Source organism: Nannobrachium achirus (assembly GCF_963921795.1).
Source record: "Nannobrachium achirus genome assembly, chromosome: 15".
NCBI lineage: Eukaryota > Metazoa > Chordata > Actinopteri > Myctophiformes > Myctophidae > Nannobrachium > Nannobrachium achirus.
In genome coordinates this window covers 61171307-61193432 of record NC_137822.1, presented here as the reverse complement: position 1 = coordinate 61193432, position 22126 = coordinate 61171307, and the positions used below count along the sequence as shown (strand labels likewise).

Genomic DNA, 22126 nt, shown 5'->3' with positions numbered 1-22126 from the left:
TATTGACATGCATTTGATGTATTACCTTGTGCTGCCATATTATTGTAAATCACTCTGGACTAAGAGTGTCAGCCAAATGCCTAAATTGTAAATTGTAAGAGAGGCAATGACATTGGCTGATGGAATTGATGTGTTTGGGAGCTTCTGCACCTTTTTGTATCTGTAAATCTTTTGTGATTCTCTTGGAATTTATCATTTTAATTTCATCTGTAATTGCTTTACAACCTTTGCTTGCTGTGGCTCCCTTTATTGCTGAAAAAAGGGAATATATATATATATATACATATATATACATATATATATACATATATATACATACATACATACATACACATATATACACATATATATATATATATATATATATATATATATATATATATATATATATATATATATATATATATATATATATTCTTGATTTATTTGCACTGACTTTCGTCACTTATTTTCTGGCCCTGCACTATTGGGTTGTGTTGGTTGAACTGAGTACTATTGCTGTGTTGATATGGCGGTGTGATACTTGTGTTGCATGACTGCATTGACTGTTATGTGCACTTTTTTGTTTGGCACTGTTAAGTTGTGCTTTGAGTATAGCTTTTTTGTGTGTGTGCGTGTGCGTGTGCGTGTGCGTGTGCGTGTGTGCGTGTGTGTGTGACGTGTCACTTATGAGCGTTGAATGTTTCGTGGTCACTTTATGTATGTATTCTTCTTTTTTGCAATAGCTTTTCGACACTTTGTTTATATTCTTCTTTTTTGTGCTTGCTCTTTGGACTGTACACTACAGTACTCTTTTTCTTTTTCTTACTTCTTTGTAACTTGTAACCTTAAACTGCGAGAGACTGCTGTGCACAGAATTTCCCCCGTGGGATAATAAAGGTATACTGTATATCTAACCTTTCTTTAAGACTGACGATGTCACCAGTGCTGGGTGTTGTCCTGCTTACCGTGGCCCTATCAGGCGGGGCCATAGCCTTTAACCCCATCGGAGAAGAGGCATCCTCTCATGTCAGCATTACAGCAACGGCTCTTTTGAAAAAAGTGAGAGAGACTTGTCGGGCAGTGGCTGAATCATCTGGTCATGAGTTCAACCCTACGGTGGGTAGGAAGCGCGCACTAACACACGTACACACAGTATCATAACTTTCTTAATGAGTCAGACTAATTCAATGGTCTGACTTATTTACTTATTCCCATCATACACTATGTATATTATTCAATGTACACAGTAGCCATGTTTCCATAAACGTATTCGAATTAGGGAAGTGAATTATCAGAAATGCGTATAAAGACAAAGTGAATTTAGCCTGTTTCCATTAAACTGGATGAAATGCGATTCTTGGGAGATCCTGCCTGGGTCCGTCTGACCGACGTGCTGTAAATACTTCCCGCAGGGCTTGCACACACTGCACAGAGCTGGGATGGGGCAGATTTTTTTCAGACCGAGAGACGTGCAGATGCGAGCTGCTGTGAGCTTGTAGATCGGGCACCTTTGGCACGCGCAACACGGTGTGATGACGAAGGGTCACTCCGTGTGTAACAACCGGTTTGTTTTGTGGGCTAACGCTATTAATGGACGTTAATTAAGCGGCGGGGGAAAGTATTAAAGGAGGACGATATGGACCAGAACGTCATAATCTATTCGCATTTATTGTCTGACCCGTTTCCATTCACAAATGCGCATTTAGTTAATTCGATAAAGCCTCAAAATCCACCTCCTCGCACCTTTGCATTTTGAAGTGTTTCCATAAAAAGATTTTGCGAATAAGCCTTAAATGCGCATTAACCCTGCAAGGCCCAGCATTGCTTTTTGGCAAAATAATTTAAATAATTTAAAAAAAAAATGTTATAATTTGTTTTCCTGTTCTTTTTTCACATTAACATCACCATTAATTGTTTAGTATTACAATGCCATTGGCCCCCACAGAGGCTGACATTCACACAACTTAAAGCTCTCTGGAGTCCAGAGTCTTGACTTTTTCACTGAAGCTATTCCTCACTTAAACATAAGTAAAATGCCTGTAATATTTTTTTCGTGATCATTAGAATGTCTAGAACATGTACATATGTTATTATTGTGAAAGATATCCCCAAAATGCAAATTAGAGCATGATATATGATTTATGATTGATGGCTATAAAACCTTACAAAAACATTATTTTTTAAACATTACATTTTCCTGTGATTAGGACTCCTACAACACCATCTGATGTTTTACAATTTTTTTGGGCAAGTAGAAATTAATTTGGGTATTGCAGGGCCAAGAGGCTTTATGGAAACGCCACTAGTGACAGAAATGTAAGCTATATTTTATCAATCCATTAGAGCAATCTGATTGATTCAAATGGGATTATTATATTAAATTAATCAGAAAAGTGAATGTGTCTTGGTCCGTTCCACTTCTTCTTAAAACAATCACTGACTAGAAACAGTTCTATGCAACATTTCCACAGACATTTTTCAGATTCTATTAGGTTGTCTTAGATTTTTCATTGTGTTTGATGGTTTACCACAAATGAATCTGATAGTTGTACTCTTCTCCAGGGACGTGCTGGGCCCCTGATTCAGCCTGGGAAAAAGAGTTGTAGAGGCCCTCATTGCGCGCTATAGAGAGAGAGATCTCTCTATAGATCTCTCTATAGCGCTGCTGCTACTCAAAGATTTGTGACAAGCCAGTGGGCCAATTACATGAGTTATATTTCATCGTTGTCGGGTGGGAACCTTGTATGTCCAAAACCGTTTGTTTTGTATTTATCATTTTAAAAATGATTTAAACTAGTGAAAACAGCCAATCTACAAGCACACAACGCCTCGCGGTGCGAGGCGTTGTGTGCTTGTAGATCTGCTGTTTTCACTGCTTTTGTGCAACGGCCTTGTATGATTAAGCAGGGCTTTGCTTTGCGAAAAAATGTATACATTTGAAACTTGGAGATACAAGGTTTCTGCTCGACAGTGACGATTTACTTTGTTGGCCGCCCAACCCCCAAAATAGAACGAAGGCCGACAATTTATTTTAATTTTTTTCCTAATGGCCGGCCTGGACCGGCCAGGAATGAACCGGCCATTCGGGAGTTGTCCCGCTTTTCCCAATGGCCAGCACGTCCCTGCTCTTCTCATAGATATTTACTAGAAAACTAGCCTCTTTTCCCATCTGAACTCTGCAGGGTAACTCTCCTGAGGAGCTGGTCCAGGCCTGTCTAGGTCCCAAAGCGACAGGCGTGGTGTCAGCTGTCAAGTTCCGCTCTGCTCTCAATGAGATCTACATCGGGAATAGACTGGTGGACTGTGATTTCGACAACAGGTGGGAGAATTTTGTCATAAGAATTACTAGACCTTAAAGCAGGGGTGGGCAACTTTGATGATGGCGAGGGCCACTATATTTCCACCTTCACTCCAGGCCACATTGCATATTGCTACGTTCTACTTTGTCATGTCTCATACAAAAGAAGCAAAAATAGCAGATCTACAAGCTCAAAACGCATCGCGCTGTGATGCGTTATGAGCTTGTAGATCGTCTAATTTTGCCTCTTTTGAATTGGAATCCTGAATAAATTTTTGTTATTTTTTAATTGGAATCCTGAAATGTAACATTTTGATTCAATTTCAAACGCATTTAGTTATTTACTCATGAACCTAAATACAAATACATTGGACATAAAAAAAAGAAAGAAAAAAAAAACATTTTAATACTACTATACTAGTCATTAAAGGAGCTATAGTCAACTTTTCATTGTAGGGCCGACACTTTGTTTACATCCTAGTCTATAGACTAGAATGTAAACAAAGTGTCGGTCTGACCATGACAAAATGATTATTTTATCATTATTTTACGCTTTTTGTGGTCATTTTTGAATAGAAACACATGTATGAAGCTTATTTTTGTATAAAATATTTTCGAAACATTATTTTTATTTTAGCATCCGTTTTTCAAGAAAAAGTTGACTATAGCTCCTTTAAGCTACTAATATAGACTGATGGAATTAAACCAGGTCATGTTTGGAATTTTAACAGCTGAAATCAATAATATATCAGTATTCCGGTATTAACCTGAGGGCCGCATTAAGTGAAGGTGGGGGCCGCATGTGGCCCCCGGGCCGCCAGTTGCCCATGTATGCCTTAAAGGGATATTTCACTTTCAAAAAACTTTTGGTCATTTTATCGTCTAATCAGGCTTTTATGAACACCCTGAACAGATTTTAATTTGCTTGATTCAATATTTAGATATTTGAAATGTTACCAGGCCCTCCAGGCCCAGGGCCTCTCCCCACACACACCCATTGTAACTTCAAACTTCATTTTAACCACGATAGATTCATTAAAAACACCCATTATTTTTTCTGGTTACTCATACTACCCTCCTAATACGTGAGCAGGCTGTGTTTTTTCAATAACATTTTACATTTATTTAAAAAAAATATTTTTTGTATTTCATTATTTTCCATTTTCCCAAATAATTATTAAAAATAAATGAAAAAAGTTATGGAAAGATGGAGGGTTGTTTGAGTCACCAGAAACAATAATGGGTGTTTTTAATGAATCTATCATGGTTAAAATGAAGTTTGAAGTTACAATGGGTGTGTGTGGGGAGAGAAGCCCTTCCCCTGTTTCCCTGTTGAAAGTGGAATATCCCTTTAAAGCTTATATATATTGGAGTGGGATGCCTGTATAATCTCTGACATAAGTACCGTTCTCTAATAATTGTGTGTCAGAACAGTGAGTTCTTATAACAGTTTTCAAGGCTTGACGAGTCTTCAAATCTACTGCAAATTCATTTCCATAATTTCAGTCCTCCCCATCACTTCAACAACGAGGCTTTTCTTGAGGGGCGGGCCCTGATCACAGAGGGTGTGGCGAGCATCAAGGCCAACATCCGCAATCAGAACTTCCAAGCTGCAAGGGAAACACTGGGAAGAGTGCTGCATATCCTACAGGTGAGAGAGCGAGAGGTAAAAAAAAAAAAAAAAGAAAAAACAAAAAAAAATATATATATATATATATATATATATATATATATGGGATGCGATTAAAAAAATATCAAAATAATTACAGGCTTTGTAATTAATTAATTGCAATTAATCACATTTTAATCGCATATTAATATTTGACCCGATAAGCATTTTTTCAAGTGAAACACATTTTATTGTATGAGTGAATCAACGAGTGAGTTTTTTTAATCTAAATTTCGCATCCACTGGGCCAAGCAAAGTGCTCTGATCGGCTACCTCTCCCTTTGCATTTGTTGTCTCTTCTTGGTTGGTGCATCGCTATGATCAGTATGCCCGAAGCTGAAGGTTCTGTGGTGCAAAAACTAAGTGCGATTAAAATGCGTAAACATTTTTAATCACGTTAATTTTCTGTAATTAATTAATCGCAATTAATCAGTTAAAGTCCCAGCCCTAATATATATATATATATATATATATATATATATATCTCCACCTCTTTCCGCGGGAGTTTGCTGGAGGCGACTTGAGATTATTTGGACCACACTTCCGGTTTAACAGCAGACATAGCCTACAAGCTCACGTCGCGTCGCAGATGCAGCCTGTTGTGAGCTTGTAAATCACACTCGGCTGCTGCGCCGGAAGCTCGGTACAGCGTCTGCGCAGTGCACTATGGGGCGTTGGAAACTCGTGGATATATATATTTTTTTACAAAACTGAAATTGTGTGTGCGCGCATGTGTGTGTGCAACTGTGCGTGCTCGACTGAACATTCAGGACTTCTACAGCCATAGTAACTGGGTGGAGCTGGGATTCACAGAGCCATACGTCAACCTCATCCGCCCAGACCTCCCTCTGGAAAACCTGGCAGGTGTGTCTCTTTTTGTTGACCCCCCCAACCCCGCACCCTCAAGATTTCGAGTACATATGTTTCCCGTTGAGATTGGCACATTTCACCCAGGTTTATTCATCTCACTCACTTCACTTTGTCTGCTGACCTCACTCAGCAACGAAATCAACAGAAAATAAACACACATTTAAATAAAACAATTCACAGGAAGGCAAGCAGTGATCACCCCATGATGTGCACGGCAATGTAGTTTCAAATGCCACTACATTGCAGGTGCTTTTTGAAAGTGAAAAATAAATAAATACAATAAGAAAACACGCGTGACATGTGTGATCTGGGCAGTTTGCCCCAGGAAATGTGCCAATCTCAACAGGTAACAACGGTATATCCACTAGCAGGTGGGGATGATTCACAAAGCAATTTTGTGTCTTTGTGACTTTAACATTTTTAAAGCTCAGTTCACTGTAACACCATCTAAAGGTGTTTGTTGTGGATATATTTTAATCTATTTATAACTTATTTGTTAATCTGTGTTTGCCGTGTAGAGAGGGACGTTGCAACCTGCAGTGACTGTGCCAGTGGAACATGTCCCAATCCTATCCTTCCTAACATTCTACAAGAGAAGAAACTCACCTCAGGCTACATGGGAATCTTCTCTGAAGCCAAGCCTAAAGGTATATTTACAGAGAATCATTCAAAAAATACCCACTGAGCAATAGTCGTCTATTACAGTGTTTCTCAACCTTTTTTCTGCATGGGCACACTTTTCATGTCCCAAGAATCCATGAGCACACCAACATAATACGGGGGTGTAAATATCGTCACTGTCGGGAAGAAACCTTGTATCTCCAAGTTTCAAATGTGTACGTTTCTTCGCAAAGTAAAGCCCTGCTTCATCCTACAAGGCTGTCGCACAACACCTCACGGTGCGAGGCGTTGTGTGCTTGTAGATCGGCTGTTTTCACTAGTTTAAATCATTTTTTAAATGATAAATAAAATACTGGCTTTCAAGCAGTTTCAAGGGGCACACTTCTCAGGGGCATACCAAAGGTCCCCAGGCACAGTGGTTGAGAAACACTGGTCTATTAGACGTCTAGCTAAAATTGGTCTAATAGAGGTATAGATTTGAACGTTTTTTAGACGTCTAAGCTTAGACTAGACGTTGATTAGACGTTAATTCAACAGCTATATATAGACATATAGACATAAATATAAAAAATATATATATATAAAATATAGACTGTCTATATATAGACACCTATTAGATGTCTAATCAACGTCTAGTCTTATATTAGACGTCTAAAAAACTTTCAAATCTAGACGTATTTTAGACCTGCTTTAGTATATTTGACGTCTAATAGACCGAAAAAAGTTTAGGGGGTAATATTTGAATTTCTGTAGAAATGTATTTGCATTGCATTGCACAAGTGTCTAAGAGCCAGTTGCATCAGTCCACTGACCAATCATTCTTGACACTACCGCCTCTGCCCTGGTAAGCACACGCAGCTCCAAAGGGCCATAAAGTAATTACGTTTTAGGTTAGTGGAAGGAATTCAAATATTTTCTGTGATTCCTCAGGTAACGGTTCTTCAAGTAGGAGCGCTGAGACGGAAACCTTCCCCTTTGTGTTGGACGGGTCTCTTACAAATGTCACTCTCTACATTACTGGAAGTCTTCATAATTGTATTTGGGGTTTCCCAATAGGCGGCCCGCGGGCCATTTGTGGCCCGTGGGGGGCTACTGTCTGGCCCACACAACCCCAGTAATAATGGTGGTATAAGAGCAGCAACAACACTAGTATATCGTCGTTGTTGGGTTGAAATCTCGTATCTCCAAATTTGTACGTTCTTTTGCAAATCATACAAGGCCGTCGCACAAAAGTAGTGAAAACAGCAGATCTACAAGCACACAACGCCTCGCATCACGAGGCGTTGTGTGCTTGTAGATCGGCTGTTTTCACTAGTTTAAATCATTTTTAATATGATAAATTCAAAACAACCGGTTTAGGACATACAAGATTTTCACCTGACAACGACGAAAACTGTCGCTGGAGTAGTGGGAACACCACCGTCGGCCCCTGCAATGTTGTGGCCCTCGGCTTGGTACCCTAGACATAATTCGGCCCTCGAAGAAAACTAATTGGGGAACCCTGCTGTAGGCCTATTTGTAGAATGGGACGAAATATTATTAAAATTCATATGTGTATTATATTATAGTATTTATGTCATAATGACTTCCAGTTCTCAATGCAGTATATTTTTGGAAAGTAGTACATTTCAGTTTTTTTCATGGCTAATCTACCTTTTGTCCTATGCAAGGTAAATGCAGTCACGGGGGTCCTGTTGACCTGACCAGCACAGTGGTCCCTCGCGGTGGCATTAACAAGGATGAGCGCCGTCCAGATAACGTGGCATTCTATACAGCTGCTGTCAATTTAGCCACCAGTGCCAGCCTCCAACTGCTGGAAGACATCCGTGGAGCTGCTGGGGACAACGACTTCTTGAGGTACAATGAGAAAGAATTAAGCAAAACATTATTACACAAACAAATGCAAATGACATGAGTGTGCAACTATGACAATGTAAAATGACAAATTAAACTTCCTGAATTACATTCAGTAAAATGCTTATACTAGGTATTCTACCATGAGTCGTTATATTAACCCTGTTTTGGTTTCACCAGGGGCGTCAATTGGGTATGGCAGGGGTATGCAGCTGCCATACCCTGGGTCCAGGGGGGAAATAAAAGTTACTTTTAAATATAAATCCATGAATGTCTCTTTGCCTATCTGTTCTGGTTACTATGTTATGTTAAATTACAGTAAAATAACTACAAATGCAAAATTTAACAAAATGGTCACTTTAACTCACTTACTGCCAATTAAAAATGCCCTCGAGTGGCATTAGTGCCAGCCCTCTCCATAGACTTCCATGTAATTTGTAGTGCACAGATCATGCACACCCATGCACAGATCATGCACCATGTTTGTGCAGGCTGTTCACAGCTTTCAAACAAAAAAAAAAGATTGGAAATCCGTTCAGGCATTCTTGAGATAATAGCCATTATGTTTTCCTAAAATGTAAACAAAGATGGCTGCCATGTTTGATAGATGGGGTTGCTATGGGGGTTAAACATGCAATTTCGCGATTTCTATCATGCCTACTACATTTTTTGGGGTCCAAACAATCTTTTTGAAAAAAAAAATTTTTTGAAAAAAAAATTTTTTTTTGTTTTTTTTCTAAGTAAAAGTCGCCCAAAGTCGCTTGGCAGGGAAGCACATAGTGAGAAAGTTGCTCTAAAAGTCGCCTGGCACTGTATGAGTTAACAAGGTATTAGAATTATATTCTTCACACTTGTATTCTCCCCATCTTGACAACATGTTATATTCCCAGGTCAGCTGCACAGGTGCAATTAATTATTGTTAATTGTGGCACGTTTCGTTTACTAACATGCCAAGTTTAGCCAGCCCAAGAAACCGTAGAAACGGGGGAAACATTGAATGTAGTTCTTAAAATAGATGTATCATGCCTGTTGGTATGGCAACATGACTGGTGTCTTGCAAGACGCCAGTCATGTTGCCATACCTTAGCTTTTTCTGAACTGACGCCACAGGGTTTCACACTGCTGTACCTCCGCGAGAAAAATCCAACAATATGATCTTTGTCTCTCACAGGATGGTTGGCATCGATCGTGCATCCGTTGTGTGTTTTGTCGTCGACACCACAGGCAGCATGTCTGATGACATTGCAGTAGTCAGGAACCTTATTAATCAAATCATTGACACCAAAAAGGGAACGCAGGATGAACCTTCTGAATATATTCTGGTCCCCTTCAATGACCCAAGTAAGATAAGATATATTGTAATGCCTTTACAGCATGGACCTACCTTTTACATGTTTTCACACAACAAAAGAAAAATCTTAATTATGGTTAAAGGAGCTATAGTCAACTTTTTCTTGAAAAACGGATGCTAAAATAAAAATAATGTTTCGAAAATATTTTATAAAAAAATAAGCTTCATACAGTACATGTGTTTCTATTCAAAAATTACCACAAAAAGCGTAAAATAATGATAAAATAATCATTTTGGCCATTGTCGGGCCGACACTTTGTTTACACCCTAGTCTAACCCTATCAAAGAATAGACTAGAATGTAAACAAAGTGTCGGTCTGACAATGGCCAAAATTATTATTTTATCATTATTTTATGCTTTTTGTGGTCATTTTTGAATAGAAACACATGTATGAAGCTTATTTTTTTATACAATATTTTCAAAATATTATTTTTATTTTAGCATCCGTTTTTCAAGAAAGAAGTTGACTATAGCTCCTTTAATGATGCTAAGAAATACACTTATGTACACAATTACTTATATTCTGGAATGTTAACTACTTTTTTCACTAGTGGGGATCAAGATAGCTAACAATTAAGTTTTGTTATATTATAGTTTATCTATATAAAGGCAGATTGGGGGAGAGAGGAAGGGGAGCCCATTTCACCCACATTACCTGGGCAATGCTTGTTACCGAAACCTGAACATGCTGATGGACACGTTGATTGTCAGCCTAACAAACTCTAAATGACTCAATTTACTGAGTAGAATTATTAATATTATGATACATTTGTGGTCCTGCAATGTAAAAGAAATGTGTGCATGTTTGTGTAGCATTTGGACCCATAACAAGGACTCCTGATGGTGATGTAATGAAAGGCAAAGTGTCAGCGATCTCTGTGTCTGGAGGTGGTGATTACCCTGAGATGTGCCTGTCAGGACTCCAGGTACAGAAGTTAAAGTGTTAGTTCACCTATTTTTGACATAAAGCTGTGTGAAATATTTGCCATTAAAACAGTGGTTAAAAATGTATTAATTGATTACCAGAGTCCCGTGGTCAGAGTTCTGGTCAGTTTCTAATGAATATTAAGTAGTTCCGGTGATTTGGCTGCCCCTGCCTCCTCTCAAATCTACGTGTTCACTGATGCCACAGCCAAAGACGTTGCACTAATGAACACCATTCTAGCACTCATCATGAGCACCAAATCAACGGTAATTACAGATCCCTCTTTTATAGCAGGGGTTTTCAAAGTGGGTGACGGGGCAGTCCAGGGGTGACGGAGCAGTCCAGGGGTGCCGCGAGATCATTAATATTTGGAATTTATTTGGAAAAAATATTTAGTATCATTTTAAACTTGAAGTACACAGTTATTTCCAGTCAGTTCTAACCCATATGGCTATTATCTCAACGTTTTCCTCGCAACATAATCACTAAAATATCGTCACTGTCGGGCAGAAAAATATTTCCAAGTTTCAAATGTGTATGTCTCTTGGTAAAGCAAAACCCTGCTTCATCAAGACTGTCGCACAAAACTAGTGAAAACAGACGATCTAAAAGCACACAACGAGGCGTTGTGTGCTTGTAGATCTGCTGTTTTCACTAGTTTAGTACATTTTATAGATGACAAATACAAAACGAACGGTTTTGGACATACAAGGTTTCCACCCGACAACGACAATATGCTATAAATATAAGGTGCTGGGAGTGAAAATTATAATGTAGGGGTGCCTCGGATTAAAACAATATTTATTGGGTGCCCTGAGACAAAAAAGGTTTGGGAACCCCTGTTTTATAGGACTACTTTTCTCATTTTACATTCTTTCATTTTCCACCTTTTTACCAGGTGTCCTTTCTCATGACGGGGTCCAGTGGGAGGCGTCGTCGTTCACTTAAAGCCGGTACTTTCAATGACTACAAAGAACTAGCTCTGGCTTCAGGGGGCCAGGCCATTGAAGTGTCTAAGAGCCAGTTGCATCTGGCCACTGACATGATTCTTGACACTACCACCTCTGCCCTGGTAAACACACGCAGCTTCAAAGGGCCATAAAGTAATTACGTTTTAGGTAAGTGGAAGGAATTAAACTATTTTCTGTGATTCCTCAGGTAACGGTTCTTCAGCGAAGTAGGAGCGCTGGGACGGAGACCTTCCCCTTTGTGTTGGACGGGTCTCTTACAGATGTCACTCTCTACATTACTGGAAGTGGTATTCTCTTCACACTGACCAACCCATTTGGTAAGGTACCACACCCAATAACAAGTAATAGTGAGAACAATCATGCAGTGATTGTTATGTGTCTGTAGAACATATTAGAATGGCTTCGAACATGGTTCAGCTCAGCCAATTGTAATGAAGGAACAATACTGCATCCATTTTATGAAGTGTCTTATCTAGTCTCATCTTCTTCTCTTCTATGCGTCACATTACCAGGTGTTACCCAGAGACAGAGTGAGGCCAGTGGTAATTTGGGGACCATTCAAGCTGTGGGGAACCTGTGGAGAATACGCCTCAATGCTGCCAAGCTGCCAGGAATCTGGCAGATATCCATTAGCACCAGCCATCCATACACATTCAAAGTGACAGGTCACATATACTCACCTGTCTGCTTTTTCACACAACCGCTTTCTCTCTGTATTCATCAATTGCCCATTTAGAACGGGTACACATTATTGCGTATCATTATTTTATGCTTTAACTATTAAAAAATAGCAGATATACAAGCTCACAGCGCGGCACCGAGTGCCGCGCTGCGAGCTTGTAGATCTGCTATTTTTTGAAAAATCGTGAAAATTAGAATTTTTAACCGATAAGTGTCTTTTGAATCCTTGTAAGGTTTTTTGAAAAACCTATGTTTCTATGTCAGCAATCTGGCCAGCCATCGTCAAAGAAAAGGTCCTTTTCACTTAAATGGAGCTCAGTTAGTCTGTTCTTGAGAGACTACTATGTCAGTGGTTCTCAAACCTTTTCATGTGAAGGACCCCCAAAATGATATTTATTTGGCCACGGACCCGCATCTCAAAATATTTAGCTCCAGGGACCACCCAGAAGCAAAATTTAAGTTACAAACGTTCACTTAGAAAATACATATATTCAAAGATTTGCACACATTTTCACGACTTTTTCAAAAATAGCAGATCTACAAGCTCGCAGCGCGGCGAGCTTGTATATCTGCTATTTTTCACTGGTTAAAGCATTCAACAATTCTAGGCCTAAATGGGTTAATTAACATTTCGGTGTGTCATTCCAGGTCAGAGTGTCACCACCTTTATCTATGACTTTGTTGAGATCTGCCGGGGGTCTCACCCAGGTTATGGAGTAATCACCGGCCGTCCAAACGCAGGTACAGACAATAAAGCTGTCACACAAAATATTACACTCATAGGTAGTCATATAAAAACTTTTCCAACCATTTACTAAAATAGAAGGAACTAAAGAAATGATGTAGTATCAAGATGTGTACATGATGAGATCATAGACAATTACATAATCACACGGCTATATCAATGTATTTTCTATTCTGTCTTGTCCTGTGAATCCAGGCCATCCTGCCAACCTGTTGGTATCGGTGATGGGTGAAAAGGGTCCAGATTCTGTGTCTATTGATAACGTTGGTTTGGGTATGGACGGTGGTGCCATAAGCAGTGGCACCCTAATTGGCATGGGTAATGGAGATATCCTGGCTATAGTTGATAGTGTCCCAATGGGTGAGTTTGTGGTTATGGTGAAAGGAACAGACCTAGTGTCCGGAAGGAGCTTCCAGAGGCAGTCCACCACCCATATATCTGTCTCCACGGTTACCATCAAGGTCAGTGTCTTCACTTCAATCAACCGACCACAGTTTTCCCGGTGAACCAATGGGGGCCAATGGGCAAGGAGGGTTGCGAGCTTGTGAGAAACAACTAAAATAAGACCTTAAAACCTGTCGAAAACAGTTGCGTGCATTAGCGCAAGATGACGATAAAGCAAATCATTAAATGGAAAACATTCAATTAACTTCTGAAAAGCCTACTAGGCTTTATGGCGAAAACAGTTGCGTGCTTTAGCGCAAGATAGATGAGGATAATTAAAGGAAATCATTAAATGGAAAACATTAAATTAACTTCTGAAAATGCTTCTAAGCCTACACTAGCCTAGTAAGTAAAACTAGTGGAACCGCGATCTTGCCACACATTAATAATTGTGGTTGTAAACAATAACACAGACAATATAAATGTGTAGCCTAGTGGGAAGAAGAGGCCCCATCATGGCCCCAAATAACTTTTACATATCTTGTAATTGGCGACGAGTCTCTTCCGAAATCGGCAAGAGTGCCTCTTAATACATAGGCCTAAAGCTATACACCCTCTCCATCATCGGCAATAGTACGTGGTGTGTGTGTGTTCCCCACACTCCCTCGCCCCCACCGTTGCGCTCAGGTTCACCGGGAAAACTGTTTTTCCCGGTTTATTGTTGTTTGAGAAAATCATACTAAGAAATATATTATGCTCGACTCCACTGTGTTGTTCCTCAGGCAGCAGTAGACCGCAGTTTAGAGCCAGGGAAAACCTTTACCCTCCCATTCAGTGTGATGACCCAGGGCTCTGGTGGCACATACACCATCAATGCCAAGAATGACAGAGGCTTTGCCATGACATCCCCATCAAGGTGAGGAAAACGACCTAAACACACAACAGGCAATACTTATTTGGCTCAACATTTGATTTGTACGAAGGAGTATTAGGGCCATCTGAATGAGAGAAAAAATCAAAATCCTCTGGTGGGGGGCGGGGCAAATTTCGGACATTTAAAGGACAACTTTGTTTTTTTATAACAAGGGTTCATATTTTAGATTGTAATTAGAGTAAAGAAAGTGAGTGTTAAAATGTTTTCATTTGCTTCGTTCTATTGTTTTATTGCCTTTACTGTGCTAAAATGTGGGGCATGCGTACGCATGAGGGCATGCGTACAAGTGGCAAAATATGTATTTTTAGACACAATAAGCCAGCTTTCTTTATTGCTATTTACAGTAACACTTCTAGCCCCCATAAGTCACATCCAACCATGAAAGGTTGTGTTGTATTGTGGGAATGGGCTTATTCTGTGTAAAATGACAGGGTTAGGGTTAGGGTTAGGGTTAGCCCGAACCCCGAACAATAGAAAGAAGTAAATGTAATAATTTTAACACTCATCTTTTATATTCTTTAATTACAATCTAAAATTTGAACCCTTGTTGTAAAAAAACTAAAGTTGTCCTTTAAGTCAGACATTTCTTTTTCGACATTAATCTCAGAAATCTCTGAGAAAAATCTTGCAAATTCCAGATTTATAATCTTACAGATTTGCCACATTAACACAAATTTGTGTTATAAACACACACATTTCTGACTTCATCAAGTCAGAATTTTGCATCATCAGTGATGCGTTTTGCATCATATGATGCAAAACGCATCACTAGTACATGTATGCTGAAATACTAAAATATCTAAAAAAACAGATTGAACACAAAAAATAACTCAGGATTGTGTTGATCGTGTCCCAAACGACAATAAAATAAGATCGGGTTGTCCCAGAGGTTAAGTGGCCCTTAAGGAGGCGCACTTTGTTTGGATCAAAGACAAAAAAAAAGACAAATAATGTATGGCTTAATTAATTGATTAATTGAAAAATAGACGATCTACAAGCTCACAATGTGGTGGGTCTACAACATGCTTGTGAACTTGCAGATCGGCTATTTTTGGTGAGCTACCCAGTCACAACGAAGTCAACATTTGATTAATTTATTAATTTAATTCAAGAGTAAGCTAACCTATTTCCTTTTACTGCTAAATCCGATTGTAATTAAGTCATACATTGCAAAGTGTAATTTTTAGTTTTTGATCCAAAGTGCACCTCGTTAATGGCTACCTTTCTGAATTCATGAAGCCAGAAACGTGCGTGTTTATAACATGCACATTTGTGAGATTAATGTGGCAAATCTGTGAGATTATTAAGTCAGAAATATGCAAGAATTTCTCAGAAATCTCTGAGATTTATCTCGCAATTATGTGAGTTTTTGAAGTCAGAAATATACAACATTTTACTACTAGATCTCTGACTTAAATGTCAGACATTTGCCCCGCCCCCACCGGAAGATTATTTTTTCTCTCTCTTCCAGATGGCCCTAATACTCCTTCGTAGATTTGACTGTACAATGCTCACATTTAATATTGTCATAATAGCAGCCTCCATTATCCTGTTCAACCCTCCTCTCCAATTATGTGACAGCATAACTTTGACATCCGGCAAGTATGCCAATGCAACGCTGACCATTACACCACCTGGAAGCACAGCTTCAGGCACAATTGTAACTCTAACCATTGACGCCAAGTCATCCAGCGGTGCCGATTCCAACTATGCTGTCCTAAGACTTTCTGTTGTTAGCAAGGTAAACAACCCTGTTCAAACTGTAACCATACGATAAATGTACTACAAACAATGGGTACTACAAAACCGGGTGGGGCATGCATTCACAACTTGTATTGTTTGTGACTTGCATCGTTCCATAGTAAACCGGTGCCGGTGTAATCAAATAAATACATATATATTAAGTTATTATTAAACAGCATTACAACAAGTTTGTAATTCTCTTTAATAAAATGCCTGGATTCTCAGGCTTTACAGTAAAGCAAGCGACAACAGAATGAAAGTGTAAATTATCTACTGTAGTCTTTATGTACAATTACTATATTATATTTTGTACACTTGTACTGAATTCCCACCTTTTCCTTTTTCTCCAGATCACAGATTTTGTTCCGCCATTGTGCAACATCGTCAGTGTACAGGCTGAAAACTGCCCTGAGAATCCATCTCAATGTGAACCATTCAGCTGGGAGCTCTCAGCTAACCTCACTGATGGTATTGGTACTGGCATAGAGAGAATTACACTGAGCCAGGGTGATGGACACCTCCAGAAAACTAACTTGGATGCTCCCTTGATTCATGCAACATACAAAGCTTCCTGTTGCTCTCAGACAGTAGAACTTATTGCTGTTGATAAGGTTGGCAATGTAGGCAAGTGTTACCATTCAATTGATTTTGTTTCGCCATTGTGCAACATCGTCAGTGTACAGGCTGAAAACTGCCCTGAGGATGTATCTCAATGTGAACCATTCAGCTGGGAGCTCTCAGCTAACCTCACTGATGGTATTGGTACTGGCATAGAGAGAATTACACTGAGCCAGGGTGATGGAGACCTCCAGATCACTGACTTAGATGTTCCCTTGATTCATGCAACATACAATGCTTCATGTTGCTCTCAGACAGTAGAGCTTATTGCTGTTGATAAAGTTGGCAATGTGGGCAAGTGTTACCATTCAATTGATTTTGTTTCGCCACTGTGCAACATCGTCAGTGTACAGGCTGAAAACTGCCCTGAGGATCCATCTCAATGTGAACCATTCAGCTGGGAGCTCTCAGCTAACCTCACTGATGGTATTGGTACAGGCATAGATAGCATTAAGCTGCACCAGGGTGATGGAACGCTCCAGCACACCAGCTTGGATGTTCCCTTGATTCATGCAACATACAATGCTTCCTGTTGTTCTCAGACAGTAGAAATTATTGCTGTTGATAAAGTTGGAAATGTGGGCAAGTGTTACCATTCAATTGATTTTGTTCCGCCATTGTGCAACATCGTCAGTGTACAGGCTGAAAACTGCCCTGAGGATCCATCTCAATGTGAAGCCTTCAGCTGGGAGCTCTCAGCTAACCTCACTGATGGTATTGGTACAGGCGTGAAGAGCATTAAGCTGCACCATGGTGATGGAACTCTCCAGCACACCAGCTTGGATGTTCCCTTGATTCATGCAACATACAATGCTTCATGTTGCTCTCAGACAGTAGAGCTTATTGCTGTTGATACAGTTGGCAATGTGGGCAAGTGTTACCATTCAATTGATTTTGTTTCGCCACTGTGCAACATCATCAGTGTACAGGCTGAAAACTGCCCTGAGGATCCATCTCAATGTGAACCATTCAGCTGGGAGCTCTCAGCTAATCTCACTGATGGTATTGGTACTGGCATAGAGAGAATTACACTGAGCCAGGGTGATGGAGACCTCCAGATCACTGACTTGGACGTTCCCTTGATTCATGCAACATACAATGCTTCCTGTTGCTCTCAGACAGTAGAACTTATCGCTGTTGATAAAGTTGGAAATGTGGGCAAGTGTTACCATTCAATTGATTTTGTTTCGCCATTGTGCAACATCGTCAGTGTGCAGGCTGAAAACTGCCCTGAGGATGTATCTCAATGTGAAGCCTTCGGCTGGGAGCTCTCAGCTAACCTCACTGATGGTATTGGTACAGGCGTGAAGAGCATTAAGCTGCACCATGGTGATGGAACTCTCCAGCACACCAGCTTGGATGTTCCCTTGATTCGTGCAACATACAATGCTTCATGTTGCTCTCAGACAGTAGAGCTTATTGCTGTTGATAAAGTTGGCAATGTGGGCAAGTGTTACCATTCAATTGATTTTGTTTCGCCACTGTGCAACATCGTCAGTGTACAGGCTGAAAACTGCCCTGAGGATCCATCTCAATGTGAGCCATTCAGCTGGGAGCTCTCAGCTAACCTCACTGATGGTATTGGTACAGGCATAGATAGCATTAAGCTGCACCAGGGTGATGGAACGCTCCAGCACACCAGCTTGGATGTTCCCTTGATTCATGCAACATACAATGCTTCCTGTTGTTCTCAGACAGTAGAAATTATTGCTGTTGATAAAGTTGGAAATGTGGGCAAGTGTTACCATTCAATTGATTTTGTTTCGCCACTGTGCAACATCATCAGTGTACAGGCTGAAAACTGCCCTGAGGATCCATCTCAATGTGAACCATTCAGCTGGGAGCTCTCAGCTAACCTCACTGATGGTATTGGTACTGGCATAGAAAAAATTACACTGAGCCAGGGTGATGGAGACCTCCAGATCACTGACTTGGACGTTCCCTTGATTCATGCAACATACAATGCTTCCTGTTGCTCTCAGACAGTAGAACTTATTGCTGTTGATAAAGTTGGCAATGTGGGCAAGTGTTACCATTCAATTGATTTTGTTTCGCCATTGTGCAACATCGTCAGTGTGCAGGCTGAAAACTGCCCTGAGGATCCATCTCAATGTGAAGCCTTCAACTGGGAGCTCTCAGCTAACCTCACTGATGGTATTGGTACTGGCATAGATAGCATTAAGCTGCACCAGGGTGATGGAACTCTCCAGCACACCAGCTTGGATGTTCCCTTGATTCATGCAACATACAATGCTTCCTGTTGTTCTCAGACAGTAGAAATTATTGCTGTTGATAAAGTTGGCAATGTGGGCAAGTGTTACCATTCAATTGATTTTGTTTCGCCATTGTGCAACATCGTCAGTGTGCATGCTGAAAACTGCCCTGAGGATCCATCTCAATGTGAACCATTCAGCTGGGAGCTCTCAGCGAACCTCACTGATGGTATTGGTACTGGCATAGACATAATTACACTGAGCCAGGGTGATGGACACCTCCAGAACACTGACTTGGACGTTCCCTTGATTCATGCAACATACAATGCTTCATGTTGCTCTCAGACAGTAGAACTTATTGCTGTTGATAAAGTTGGCAATGTGGGCAAGTGTTACCATTCAATTGATTTTGTTTCACCACTGTGCAACATCATCAGTGTACAGGCTGAAAACTGCCCTGAGGATGTATCTCAATGTGAAGCCTTCGGCTGGGAGCTCTCAGCTAACCTCACTGATGGTATTGGTACTGGCATAGAGAGAATTGTACTGAGCCAGGGTGATGGAACTCTCCAGCACACCAGCTTGGATGCTCTCTCGATTCAGGCAACATACACCTCTTCCTGTTGCTCTCAGATAGCAGAACTTATTGCTGTTGATAAAGTTGGCAATGAGGGCAGGTGTTACCATTCAATAGCTCGCCCAGATCCCGTTAGGCCATTGTGCACGACTGTTGGCAAGCTGAAAAACCCTAAACCTAACCCTAACCCTAACCCTAACCCTGACCATAGGCTGTATCTCAACATGAAGTATTCAGCTGGGAGCTCTGAGAAAACCTCACTGAACCTCGAGGTATCGGTAGAGGACTAAAGGTCTTATGACATAAAAATGTCCTTTTTATTTATTCTTAGTCTTTTTTCATCTTTCCTGACCTCAATTACACCAAACAAACCTGACCTTTCAACATTCCATGTGTTTTTTCTGTAATCTGTAGTTTTTTGATTAATTATGCTCAGAATGGTGAGTTAATTTGTCTCTGGACGTACGCATCATCATCCAGGGGAGGGTATTGTTTTAGGGGAGGGTGTTTCACCTTTGATGTTACTTTACATTGTGTTTGGATCTGTCCAATGCATCATTTACCATTTACTGTTAAGTTATGCTCTCACATTGTAATCTTTATTTGTATTTCTATCTTTATTTGCATCTTTATTGTCTTTATCTTTCTATTTACTAAAGGACATTCATGGGCAACTTAATGTGAACTGATTGAAGTGATGATGATTTGATTTGAGCCACCTGCGAGTGGGCGTGTGTTTTGCTCTGATTTGGGTGTGTTTAATAAAACGCCTCACGGCTCAGTGAGGGCAGTCGAGTGAAGGCTGTGTAAAGAGAGGTCACGTCTGCTGTCTCCATGTTTGTTCTTTTAATTCCCCCGTAAGTTTTATTATTATTTGGTGCCATTTGGGCTGGGGGGGGGGGGTTTAAGGTGCCATTTTGCTGTACCTTCATTGTGCCATTGTGCCTCAATGTCAAAATTCAGAACATTAGTGCAGCTTTACAACGCAACTAAACAAAAGAGTAACCCTAACCCTAACGGTTCAACAATTCAAATGTATATGTTACAGTCAGTTTGGGTAACTCAGTTAGATTGGGGTAAGAGCGCTCGTTTTGTAGTTCACCACACACCCCTAACACCACCTGGATCAATTCACTTTGATAGTTTCTTATCAGCGCACCTGTGTAATTCTGCGTATTCACCATGAGATGGAGACAACAGCGTTTCTGTACTTTAAGTATATTTTGATATAGGCCTATACCAATTTTGTACGTTTACATTTTGAAACCTGCTGAAAAGCCGACATTGTTATACTGTAGCTAATTGGCAAACTGTAAATAAGACATCTATACAGTCATCTATTCAACTATAACCACAATAAAAATGAATCACATAGACGACTTCCACAATATAATATATATTTAAAAACCCCAAAAAATAACAATATTAAATAAGAAAAAGTACTAAGAAGCATGCAAAGCATGCAAGTAAAAACAACAACCTGGGCGTTATATAACCAAATGGACCCTCCCTGCATTTTGTGCTATCTCTCTCTCTCTTAAGAGTTTTACAAATTGTTTATATTGACACTGCTGATTCGAAGAAACAACAAAAGGATCATGTGGCATTAACATAATAACAATATAATAATTTCATGCATTTGCTAGATTTATTGGGCCATGGAGTCGTGGCACGTGTATAGGCTATATATCTTTGTTATTATCAAAGAGAGAATTCAACAACAAAAGGAGTTTAATTGAATACAAAATGACCCCAATTTAAACAAGCCATTGAGCTTAATAGTGGTTTAAATCCTTTTAGTTGATCAGTGAACTACTGGGTTACACCCCGTTACTCCGAAAGACCGTTTTTCTGAACGTTGACTTGCATTGTTCGGAGTAACGGTGGTTCCAATTTTTATATAAGACCCCGCTATTCCGAAAAGCCTATTATTTAGGCTATTATTTAATATTTAGTCCATGAGTCCCTATAGTCCGTTCACACCGTTCGAACAGTGTTTAGGCGCAGTCCGTTCTCTCTCTCTCTCTCTCTCTCTCTCTCTCTTTAACTTCTGTATCAATCTTGTGATTACAATGTAATAAAATAATATAGTTGAAATGTAACTATCGGATGCCCGCATCAAAGATGCAGCCCTCCAATAAGCCACTCACACATTCAGATGAAGGCCTTTCTCTCTCCTAATGATTCTAATTTCACTGTCATGTCAGCAGCAGAAGTATAGGCTATAATATGATCATGAATTCCTTGTATATAGACCTATATCAGACTTCACTTCGCGCTAGGATTTTAAACTGCCGGCATGATTAAAATTTACCGGACAACTGAAAAAAATACCGGACTTAATAATTGTAATGCATAAATTACAAGCAGGTGCACAAACAGCCAATAGCAACAGTTAAAGTAGCCTATTAGGCCTACTGCATGGGACTGAAAACGAATTGAATGAAAAGTAGGCTAAAGAAAAAAAAAAACAGCTTCAATCTTGCATAAGGGAATTAATTGGACTACAATCGCGCAGGCTGTGTCTGCATATGTGGCACACTTCTTTCACAACAAGGTGTTTCTGTAGGCTATTGCATCATGTTTCTTGGCAACAAATTACAATACAATACGTCTTGACAATTGCGCGGGTCTGCGCAATTGTTTCATAAGGTTGATAGATTCATCTGGCCAGCAATTAATTAAAAAG

The 22126-nt window shown here is 39.9% G+C and overlaps 1 protein-coding gene across 1 annotated transcript in view; it reads left to right on the top strand.

Annotated features, from left to right (window-relative positions):
- Positions 1-915: 915 nt before the first annotated feature.
- The window catches only part of LOC308299989 (uncharacterized protein), a gene marked incomplete at both ends in the record, with an annotated part of 35945 nt that continues 14734 nt past the window's right edge, over positions 916-22126 (top strand). Inside the window, 17 exons of the mRNA XM_080743755.1 lie at positions 916-1098; positions 3165-3301; positions 4787-4931; positions 5720-5813; positions 6338-6466; positions 8111-8297; positions 9466-9635; positions 10460-10559; positions 10720-10837; positions 11470-11643; positions 11730-11859; positions 12055-12207; positions 12872-12964; positions 13164-13429; positions 14135-14268; positions 15868-16027; positions 16380-19537. Coding sequence (XP_080599881.1) covers positions 916-1098; positions 3165-3301; positions 4787-4931; positions 5720-5813; positions 6338-6466; positions 8111-8297; positions 9466-9635; positions 10460-10559; positions 10720-10837; positions 11470-11643; positions 11730-11859; positions 12055-12207; positions 12872-12964; positions 13164-13429; positions 14135-14268; positions 15868-16027; positions 16380-19537 — 5531 coding nt within the window. The remainder of the gene's footprint in view (positions 1099-3164; positions 3302-4786; positions 4932-5719; positions 5814-6337; positions 6467-8110; positions 8298-9465; positions 9636-10459; positions 10560-10719; positions 10838-11469; positions 11644-11729; positions 11860-12054; positions 12208-12871; positions 12965-13163; positions 13430-14134; positions 14269-15867; positions 16028-16379; positions 19538-22126) is intronic.